The 11,777-nt window shown below is 39.4% G+C and overlaps 1 protein-coding gene across 3 annotated transcripts in view; it reads right to left on the bottom strand.

The window, feature by feature from the left end:
- Positions 1 to 450: 450 nt before the first annotated feature.
- cemip (cell migration inducing hyaluronidase 1) overlaps positions 451 to 11,777 on the bottom strand; it is a 217,928-nt gene continuing 206,601 nt past the window's right edge. For 2 of the 3 annotated variants that reach the window (XM_086071134.1, XM_086071135.1), the window contains 3 exons: positions 11,303 to 11,460; positions 10,943 to 11,043; positions 451 to 4,669 (listed from right to left, as the gene is read on the bottom strand). In XM_086071134.1, coding sequence (XP_085927260.1) covers positions 4,542 to 4,669; positions 10,943 to 11,043; positions 11,303 to 11,460 — 387 coding nt within the window. In that variant the 3' untranslated portion in view covers positions 451 to 4,541. The remainder of the gene's footprint in view (positions 4,670 to 10,942; positions 11,044 to 11,302; positions 11,461 to 11,777) is intronic. The other variant, XM_086071136.1, reaches the window with a different exon arrangement.

The raw sequence follows: 11,777 nt of genomic DNA, 5'->3' as shown, positions 1-11,777 counted from the left end.
GCTAAAATCGGGCCAATTCTCCAGTCGTGTGAACCAGGCTTAACGAAATCATTTGCATTAAATGTACGGACTACTTGGTCTAATATTGAGCCATACTAAATGTTAAAAAAAGTTGGGCTCCTGCCAAGCAGGTTCAGCATTTTCTCCATGAGCTCGGACGGCTTATTTTCCCCCAGGCCTTGGATAGGGAAGAGGCGGCAAGCACGTTCCGGCCGCGAAAGCTCAAAGGTCTTAAGGAGGTACGCTTTGAGCCCCGCATACATTTCCCGTGCCGGGGGAGAGGTGATGAAACTCACGGCTCTGGCCACCGTGGCGCTCCAGAGTGCGGACACGACGTGGAAGTAGCGCGTGGCTTCATCGGTGATTCCACAGAGGGCGAACTGAGCCTCTGCTTGAACAAACCACGTCGCCGCGGACAACTCTCAAAACTTCGGTAACTTGAGAACGGCGGAGTTCGCCATGTTGCTCAATTCGATAAATTATCAGCTTCGGAAACTTCAACAAGTCAGGGTCACCAATTTAGCGAGCAGGGACAGGAGTCAGAGACAGAGTGTTGAACCATGGAGCCAACTGCTGGCGCTTTATTGACAGTAGCTTCAAGGTCACAATATACGAAACACTACACAGCGTGAGAGAAGCTAACAGGCTAAACTCCTTCCGCTCAGTCAGTCACAACAACACATTCCCCACCCGGAAATCCCCATTGTCCCAACGTTCCCTGGGCAAATTATGAATCACTACAATTCACCATATTAACTCACAGTAACACTGAGTTTTGGCTGACTATTTGATTTAACAGTAAACTTGAGTGTGTGTGTGTATGCGCGCTTTTGTTTTTGCTACATTGTGGGGCCCATACACATGTTTTTTTTTTGCACATTTGGATTATTTTGTAGCTTTGTGACCTTTAAAAGTTTAAATGTCCCATCGTTTATGTTCGATCAGCTGAAAACTCGCTTTCCGATTATGTGATCGGGACATCCCTAGACATAAGTGTTTTTCACAGGAGAGCGATGTATGGTATTGGGGCCTCTATGAATAACCAGATGCCATTCCAACATTGTTTTTAGCATCATTTATTTCAGTACAAAAGTCTCAAATGACAAACATTAACTTATTTTTCAGTTTACAAGCTCAAATCACTTATACATCACATCCATTTTGTTTAAAGTGACCAATTCATATGCATGTTTGCAGAAGGTTGAAAAATGAATTTATAATCTCTACATGAGTCATATACACAGGACGGTAACAACCATACAACTCAGATGATGTCCCTTGTAGATTTGGATTGGTGGAGTCTGTACAATAAATAAGTATAAAATATATGCCATATATGGGGATTTTTTAATATACAAAACACTGAATTACTCCTACACCCCCGAAAAAAGACCAGCTATTTCGGCGGAGGGAAGGGTGCAGATTGGAACAAATGTTTCTGTAGGACTTTTAAATAAAAAAAATGACACCTATAAAAACGCCATAATTTGCCATTTAGCAGATCATTTTGTTATGGGCCTCTTGCTGATTCAAAAGTACAGAGAGATGTATCACAAATACGAGTTACAAGCACAACTACACAACCCTGTGTTGGATGCTAGCAAGGAATATACTTGTCTTTTCTCTCTTCATAACATTTACAGTAACCCCCCAGTTCCACAGAATATCTATATCATCACTTTCATGGAAGGATGCAGATGATGCACGTTCAAAGATGATGCACCGTTCATTCCCACCAAGTTAGTTTGTTATTCAAGTGATTGTGCATCCCAATATCCTAAAATTCAGGTGATACAAAAAATCTCACAAATCTGTATTCTCTCATCAACTATTACGACAATCTTTTGCTTGTAATAATTACTTGTTTTTTTACTTTCAGAATTTGAAAATAAATGTTTGCAATGACAATGCCATATTGCTTCATTATGATCGAATGTTATTAATTAAAGAAAAGCAGTATTTTTCTTTACCTAGGGTGAAGCGGTGTCTAACTAACCAGTGTTGCCAACTTGGCGACTTTCTTGCAAAATCTGGCAACTTTCCAAAGCCTCTTCGTGACTTTTTCCTGTAAAAATCGCTTTTTCTGGTATGACGGCGTATTAGGCCACGTATAATTTTAGTTTTTGTGTGTGTTTTGGGGGGTAATCCTTTTTTTCTGAGCAAGTTTCTAAAGTGGCAAATTTGCGACTTTATAAAGTGGTAAATTTGCGAGGAAAAAAATTCTGAAACTTACGAGAAATACACGTACAACAGCTATAGTTTAATGTGAGGATTCGTTGGTGGTTATTGGGGGACACTATTCATAAAATGAAAAGGCAGGATGGAGAGGATTCATTCTTAATTTAAATTTAAGTCGTCATACACGGCAGCTATAGCAACAACACTTCCCGGTTCCCTATCAGCTGACTAACACAAACCAATCAGAAGCTAGCATACTTTAGGTAAATGCAAGTGAATGACGGAGAGCGGCAGATTCGACACATCAATTTAGCTACTTGTACAAAAAAATACCAAAATTAATGAATGTGTAAATAATTATTCTGGAAACATAAATGTACAAGTAAATATACATTTGAACAAATTAACTTAAAATGGAATGAAGGTTAGCCGTAGCAAGACGGAGTATCTGTGTGTGAATGTGAGGGACCCAAGTGGAAGAGTGAGATTACAGGGAGAAGAGACCAAGAAAGTGGAGGAGTTTAAGTATTTAGGTTCAACAGTCCAGAGCAATGGAAAGTGTGGAAAAGAAGTGAAGAAGCGTGTGCAGGCAGGCTGGAACGGGTGAAGAAAAGCGTCAGATGTGATGTGTGATAGAAGAGTTTCAGCTAAAATGAAAGGAAAGGTTTATAAAACTGTGGTGAGACCAGCGATGTTGTTTGGTCTGGAGACAGTGCCACTGAGGAAAAGACAGGAGGCAGAGCTATAGGTTGCAGAGACAAAGAGGCTGAGGTTATCTTTGGGAGTGACCAGGATAGATAGAATCAGGAATGAGTACATCAGAGGGACAGCACATGTTAGAGGCTTTGGAGAAAAAGTCGGAGAGGCCAGACTGAGATGGTTTGGACATGTCCAAAGGAGAGATAGTGAGTATATTGGCAGAAGGACGCTGAGTTTCCAAATGCCAGACCGGAGGGTCTAGACTCTAGAGGAAGACCAAAGAGGAGGGTTATGGATGTAGTTAAACAAGACATGAAGGTAGTTGGTGAGCGAGCAGAGGATGCAGAGGACAGGGTGTGTTGGAGGCAACTGATTCGCTGTGGCGAGCCCTGAAGGGAAAAATCGAAAGGAAAAGAAGAAGAAGAAAAATAACAAATTAACTTAAATGCTTGATCCTCAGGGTGTGGCCCTTTGCAAAGCGAGGCGTCTTTGTCACTGGCCATACCCGACACTTCGAATATTAACATCATGTGGTTAATCTGCTAAAGCAATTACTATCTCCTTATTTGAAAACCGGACCGAAAAGTATTGGCACAAAAATCAGAGTAGTACGCTACGTGTATTTCTCGTAAGTTTTTGAGTTTTTTTCTCGCAAATGTGTCACTTTATAAACTCGCAAATTTACGAGTTATTTTCTCACAATTTTGCCATATATAAAGTGGCAAATTTGCTAGTTTTTTTTCTCTGAATATTCTGTTCTATTGCTATAAAAACATGGAACTTACCAAAACAAAGATTAGTGTCATCAGGAAAGAAAGTATATTTGTATCTGTTTCTGTTTTGCAGCAATTAGCATTAGAATATAGCTAAGTTTTAGCATTATTCACAAACCTGTTGAAAACACTGGGAAATAGAGCTTGTTGCAACATATGGCCCTGGCTGATCTCTTATACTCTGCTGCCACATGCTGGCCATTTTTTTGGTAATATCTTTAAGCGACCCCTTCATGTCAGAAGCTGTATCAAAGCCTTTTGTATGCTCTAGCATAAAAAAAGCATTAAAAAAAGTATAAATACATTTTGGGGAGTGCAGGACAAAGTATTAAAAAACATATTTATATGTTTTGGGGTTTGAATGAGTTAATGCAAAGCACATGTGCATAATCCAATATAGATGTTTTGTTTTTCTAGCATTAGCATTAGCATTTGCATTCCAAAATAAACTTTGATGGTTTAGCTATCACAGGATATGAGGTGATTTATAAGCTCATATTTACATAAAACTACCATTAGTTACAGCAGGACTCAATGCTAACAATATAATGACTAACGTGCTCATGAAATAACGTATAAGTGCAGAGTCACTAACTTGCCTGTTAATTTAAGAGTCCGCTATAATTTTGCAGCAGCAGTAGTAAGGAGGGACTACGTCGAGTTTAAGCCATCTACTAATGAGGTGGTCTTAGATTCATCGTGGATAGTGCTTCTCATTCTCAACACACCCAAACACATAATTCCCTTTCTGAAACACACCACTTGGACCTGGACCAGTTGCTTGGAGCAGAGAAGTCTGCAGTCAATGTACAGTGTATTACTGTGTGTGTGTTTTGTCATTAGATTACAGCCACATGGCCTCTTTGTTGTCCTTCACATTCTGCCTGTCACTCATAGCTTCATCTTGTGGACTACAGGGATTGGCAGAACCTGGTGAATCTTGGCTATGTTCGGGTCCACTTCCAAACGAATCCAGTCAGGATGAAACGAGCCCTTGAAGCCAACAAAAGCCAACTTATCTGCAGGAAGAACGCATTGTAGGAATGTGAGGAGTCTGAGGACCTGATGTGGATTTTTTACTCTAAGTAAGATTTACTGGATTTGATTTGTGTCAAATATGGCGCGCGTGTGTGTGTGTGTGTGGGGGGGGGGGGGGTGCGCGCGTGTGTGTGTGTGTGTGTGTGTGTGTGTGTGTGTGTGTGAAGCTTGGATGATGAGTGGGTTCTCTGGTTACTTGAGCATACTTCCCCAGTCCAAAAATGACAGTTCTGTTTGTGGTTCAAGGGAGTTTTTTTTCTGTGTGTCAATAAAATCTGACTAGTATGTCATCTGTCATCTGTTCGTCATCTCGTATGTAGCCAGAAATGGATAGTTGCTAATGTTTGGCTTTTTTTTTTTTACTTTTTTAACCCGTTCACGGCTAGTGGTTACTTATGGAAGCCCATTTCCAGCAGCGAAAAAATAATAATAGTGTTGAGTGTGAAACAGGCGAGAAACTCCATGCTAAATTTTTTTTTTATTTTGTCATGCCTGAAGAGTAATAAAAATAATTGAGGGGAAAAAAATCTTGTTGTAGGTCATCAGAATTTGTGCATGAAAGGGTTTTTAAAATCAAATATCAAACAGCACCATCTACTGTTCATTAGTGGGCTGTTATTTTGGTGAACATTGACTTACTGCTGTCCTCAGATGGGTTGGGTGGAGGGTGGGGGTTTGAGACTCGAGGGAATATGTTATAATTTCCCCCCCTGTAATAGAACAAAGTGCGCGTGTTTTAAATGGAACCCCGACTGTAATGACAAGTTTGCTCTAGATTATTTATTTTGTTGTTACTAACGTAACTAGGAGATTTTTTTTTTTTTTAATCATTTCCAGTTGAATACATTTTGCAGATACTTTATTTGGACGTACGTCGCAACGCATTCAGTGCATAGTGACGTAGAATGGCGGCTGGCTCTCTGCCGAGCAATGTTAAACACCTATAAACCTTAGGATCAGACTTTTCATCAGAGTTCCATTGAACCATCACACAAAGAACATTTTGTTTAAAATTGATGGAAAGATCCCAAAGCAGACGAGGGATGGAGGAGTTTAAGAAATCGTTGGACACCCTCACGGGGAAAATGAATGTGATACAAGATATCACACTGATAAATTTGTTGAAGGAAATGAAGGAATTGGTAAAGGAGGAGGTGAAGAGAGAAAATGATGAAGGAAAAAGATTACAAGATTGCTTTCTTGGAGAGGAGAGTCGAGGATTTAGAACAATATTTTATAGATTGAGAACTACACACCGTGGAGAGTTTAGGGGTGAGGACGCTCCGTGTGAGGAACAACAATCTCTTGAGGAACAGGCGCTACATTTTTTCCACAGTAAGCAAATAGACATTAAAAAGGAAAGTATTTCATCCTGTCACTTATTCCAAGGAGACTTTTTAAAGGAGCTGGACAAGCGGAGCCTAACATTATTATTCGCTTTGCAAATTGTAAACATAAGTCAGAATTACTTGGACAAGGAAACGAGTTGAGGGGGACAAATGTCTATGTGAATGAATATTTGACAAATAGAAATGCTGATATTGCCAGATGTGCTCGCTTACTGAGAAAACAGAAAAAAATTGCAACGTGGACAAGAGATTGTAAGGTATGGATTCGCACGAATGGATCATGCCCCGGAGAGGGGAAATCTGTCGTTATTCGGGAGATTGATGAACTGGAACAATTCCGATGATATTGAATGGACAATGGCGAGCATTACTTCAAGTGAGTCGACTGTGTATAAGCCTTTTTCCTTGTTTTTCTTTTCCTTTTTTTTTGTGGAAGCTGGACGGATATGGAGCAAGAGGCATTTGTGAGAACTGTCAATGGAATGCTTATGTCTAGTACATGCTTTACTTTGTTTTTGGAGATCTGTGAGGCATTGGAGAATACAAAAGTACTTATGAGTTGAACTATATGGCTACTGGACATTCATAAATTTAGCGGCTGGAGGAAATTAGATGGTTACCCTTCTGAACTCATATCCTGATTGTTAATATGAAACACTTGAACAACATGAAAATGGAACAAATGATAGGGAATGTGATTTGTATCCGGCAGCAATTTTTTTCCATATGTACAATGAATGTAGGTATTATACTGAACAACAATTTAATCTAGAGGTTAAATAGGTAGGTGCTTTTTCAATTATACCTATAAATAGTAGAAGCATGATGGCAAACTTTTCAAAGGTTTATGATTTCGTGATGATGCTTAATACTAAGTTTATTCTTGTTATTGTTATTGTTCTTATTATTGTTGATTCTGTTTATTTAGAATTTTACCCTGTTCCCCTGTTAGTGTTTTGTTAAATTGTGTTCAGTATTACATGCATCCCTGCCGTGGTACTCCTGCCTCCCTGCATTTGGGTCCTCCACCCCATCGTGACAAACCGTTTTGTGTGTTCAGATTTTGTTAAAAGGATGGGCGAAAATAAGCGTGACCTTCAGCCTATGCCTTTTCGGTCTGTATGGTTTTTTTTTTATGACTGACCTGTGTGTTGTATTTTTTTTCTTTTATGACTGATCAAAATAAATTGAAATTTTTCATTCGTTCTGGATGTTTTTTGTTACCTTTTTTTGAATATGATTTCCTGTTATCTCATACCTTGGGCCATCACAAATTGATAGGGACCAAACCCAACTCGGGGTTGTTTGGTCACAGGGGCCAAAAAACACCCCTTTTGGGAAAAGCTTCTGACAAAATGGTGTAATTGCAAATGTCAAGGTACAGCAACTGCATAAATGGTCAGAAAACTCTCAAAATTGTATATGGTGTATCCTGACACATGGGGGAACTAGCAGAAAAAATAATCAAGGGCTTCCTGTATTTCAATTCTCAAATATCACCTTCAACATACCCTAAAAGATTAAAAAAAAAAAAAAGTCTCTCCGTCTGACAAATTACCATCAAAACTGATCAATTTCGAACATTTTATTATACATCTAACTGCCTTAAATGTATTGTAAAAACATCCCAAATTTGTATTCTCAGTCCAAGATGAGCTTTCTATTTGAAGTATTAGAGGAGCTATGACCAAAATACTCCACTGTACCCTAATTTGGAAACAAATTAAAAATTCCACAATTACCATTCCAACTGGAATTAAGCTATTTGTATGCATCTAAATAAAAATTGTAATCAATATTTGAAACATGAGCTATGCAGTACTATACTATCTAAAGTGAATTACATAAAAGTGAATAATGTTATGTCCCCAGGTGGGCCAGAGTATCAAGGCGCAACATTAAACATGATTACACGAAATCAGGGATAATAAAGAACAAGATCCTGACAAAGAATAAAAATTACTTGTGAACACTTCTTAATAGATTAACATTCTGTGTAGCCAAATGGAGAAATAGTAGAGTGCACTTAACCATAAGATTTAACTATAATAAAATATAACTGGATTTTAATCATCCTCTTCTTCCTCTTCCTGATCATCATCCATATTTGAATGGATTTCATCAGCTGCTAAATCATCCTCATCTGTTTGGACCAAGGTATCAAGGCGCAACATTAAACACGATCACACAAAATCCGGGAACCAAATAGAGATTTAAAAAAGAACAAGATCCTGACAAGGAATAAAAAGGACTTGTAAAGTTCGGGTTCTTTTATCTTGATTGCTTGCTATACTAATAATAACAACTGCATATTCTCAGTTGAACTATTTACTGGATGCAAGAAAGATCGAGTGCACAGCTGTGGAGCCTTATCTGCTGAATGCGGAAGAAGGTCTGCTCAATTCAAAATGGTCTCTACTGTTATACTGTCTCAGCTGCCACCAACGCGGGAGACGGCTCAGCCTAGCCCATGTGAAAATGTGTGACCCGATGGTCTTAACTGGTTTCAACTGGATAAGTGCGCCAGAGTGCAGATAGATGGCGGCAAGCCAGGACAGGACACAAAGACACAACGGCCGAGCTCAAGTCGCCTATCTACTCATTAAGAGGCCTAATCTAACAGACTTGTGAACATTTCTTAACAATATGCATGATGCTCCCACAACCATGTTTGACAGGGGGGTTGGTGTATTGAGACTGGTGAGCAGAGTTGTTCTTACACCAAACATAATGTTTGAAATGTAGGCCAAAAAGTTCCATTTTGATCTCTACTGACCAGAGCAACTTCTTCCACTTCAGCAGTGTCGTCTACATGGCTCCTGGCAAACTGACAAAACCCTGATTTAGAGTGATGAGTGCCCTCCTCCTTTGGTCAGAAACTTTGGAAGCACGGTCTTGTCTTGGTAAATTTGTGGTTGTTTGGTACTCAATCCACATAAACGCTCTCCATCTAACCTAGCTGAGCTGTGTTGTGCAAGAATGAATGGGCAAACATTTCAGCCTCTCGATGTGCAAAACTGGATAGAGACATACCCCAAGACCTGAAGCTGTAATTGCAGCAAAAGGGGGTTCGACAAAGTATTATTTCAGGGGGGGCTGAATACTTTTGCACACCCGACTTTTCAGTTTTTTTGTTATAAAACAAGTTTGAAATAATATAGACACTTTGTTTCACTTCAAGATTGTGTGACACTTTGTGTTTAACTTTCACATAAAATTTCAGTGATGTGGTCGTACCGTGCCAAAATGTTGAAAAACTAAAAGGGGATGTATACTTTTTCAAGCCGCTGTACCTGGAAGTTGACTCTTCTTATGTAATGGAAGAGGACCCTCTTGCAAGGTGGGAAGGTGGAGAGGTCAACAGAGAGGGCCCTTCCAGCACCTTCCAGCACATAAGAAGAGTCAACTTCCAGATATGTGTCTGGAAGAAGGCTCATGAGCACTACCCAGAGAGAACCACTATGGTTTGAGGGGGACATCATCCCCAAAGCCACAGGTGCCACAGTCCGGTCCTTGAGGGCCTGAGTCCTGCATGTTTTCGAGATTTCTCTACTCCAACACACCTGATTCAATGATCAAGATCATTATCAAGCTCCCGCAGAGCTTGCTGATGACTTTAAATATGAATCAGCTGTGTTGAATATGGGAAACCTCTAAAACATGCAGGACTCAGGCCCTCGACAACCGCACTTTGACACCACTGCCCAAAGCCCTTGTGATGTCTTGGCAGAAGAGGAAACAGATGAGGATGACTTAGCAGCTGATGAAATCCATACGAATATGGATGATGATCAGGAAGAAGAGGATGATTAAAATCCAGTTGTATTTTATTATAGTTCAATTTCCGAATTAGGGTACAGTGGAGTATTTTGGTCATAGCTCCTCTAATACTTTAAACAGAAAGCTCATCTTGGACTTAAATTAAAGGTTACAGATGTGGGATGTTTTTAAAATACATTTGAGGAAGTTAGATGTAAATAAAATGTTTGAAATGAATCACTTTTGATGGTAATTTGTCAGGCAGAGAGACATTTTATAAAAATCTTTTAGGGTATGTTAAGGGTGATATTTAAGAATTGAAATACTGGGATCCCATGATTATTTTCCTGCTAGTTACCCATGTGTCAGGATACACCATGTACAATTTTAGAGTTTTCTGACCATTTATGCAGTTGCTGTACCTTGACATTTGCAATTACACCATTTTGTCAGAAGCTTTTCCCAAAAGGGGTGTTTTTTGGCCCCTGTGACCAAACGGCCCTAAGTTGGGAGTGGTCCCTATCAACTTGTGATGGCCTAAGGTATGAGATAATCATAGTCAAAAAAGGTAACAAAAATATCCTGAGGAGTGGACCTGGCTCCCTGCCTATCGCCCACGCGGTGCTCTCATCATTCACCAGACGCATTCAAGAGTTTTGATCGTCCTTTAGAAACGCTACAAGGCTTACCTTGCTTTTTTTTTTATAGGCGTTTCACATTGCTCGGCAGAGAGCCAGCTGCCATTCTACGTCACTATGCACTGAATGTGTTGCGATGTAAATAACAATGGCGGTGTACTAAAGTTTCTACAAAATTTATTAAATTGAAAAATATTTATGAAAAATTAATCTCATAGTTATGTTACTAACAACCAAATAAATAATATAGAACTAACTTGTCATTACAGTCGGGGTTCCTTTTAAGGGGTGGCAGTGGTGCCCGATTGTCAGAGAGTGTGCAAGGAGTTATTAGCTCCTCTGTAGAGGTGTACTTGCAAATGTATAGAGGAATAATGCTATTTAAAGTTGTGGCTGAGAGTTTGGTGGTGGGGGCGATATTTTCTTTCTCCTTGGGTAGCAAAAAAAAATAGATGCACTTTATCACTGTCTAATTGAATAAATGATTGTTGCTGTTGTTAAACATTACCTTTCAGTGGCTTGCCTGAGTCCACTCCTAGTCGCTCCAGTACTTTGGTCCATGGACCTTTCGTCACCAGACGTCCTTTTGATGTCAGGAGAACAACAGAACTGGAGAAAGGGTACGTGCAGCATTGAAATACAATCTTAGTCAAACCCAATCACACCAAACGACAAGATGTTTATGAAAATAAATGATGGTTCAAGTCACACAAATTTACCACCTTTCACAAAGTTGTAAGAAGAAAGCATTCATTTCAGTTTTGCACTTTTCGTCAAATTTTTAGTGAATCCAAAATGATATTCAGTTCAATATGAATCTACTATTTGTGTTTTGTGTTGCTGGGGTAATTTCAAAGCTTCATCTTACCCATCCCTCAGCCCACTGATGTAGTTGTTGATCTGCGCAGGCACACCCTGAAGGATTGAGTTCCTGAAGCCTTTGCTCTCCACCACCTTCCCATCATGCCCATTGATTACGGTAAGCTGCACGCCATCTTCTGGTTGGTACAATTTTCTGCCATTGACCTGTCATTGCCAACCAATCACATTAGTGTTTTAAATGCTACTATTCACACTGTCCAGCATAATGTGATCAGATGCTTAAAGCAGTATTTGTAAATAAAGTTATAAAACAGAAGGTACATTTAGTAAAGGACAAGGAAAAAGGAAAATGTCTACATTCAAGGTTACATGAGGCAAATGTGACCTGCTTAAATGCTTACCAGCTTGAATGCTTAAATATACTGATATTCAGGTTGAGTATTACTTTATTTGCGCTCTGAAGTAATTAAAGTTACAGTATAGCAGGTTTTTATACCTAGTCAGGAAATGAAACAAATAAA

The sequence above is a fragment of the Leptonotus elevatus genome, chromosome 3, assembly GCF_054856555.1.
Source record: "Leptonotus elevatus isolate MCC_2025b chromosome 3, RoL_Lele_1.0, whole genome shotgun sequence".
NCBI lineage: Eukaryota > Metazoa > Chordata > Actinopteri > Syngnathiformes > Syngnathidae > Leptonotus > Leptonotus elevatus.
Note: the sequence above shows the minus strand (reverse complement) of the source record. Positions and strands in the feature narration are given on the sequence as shown.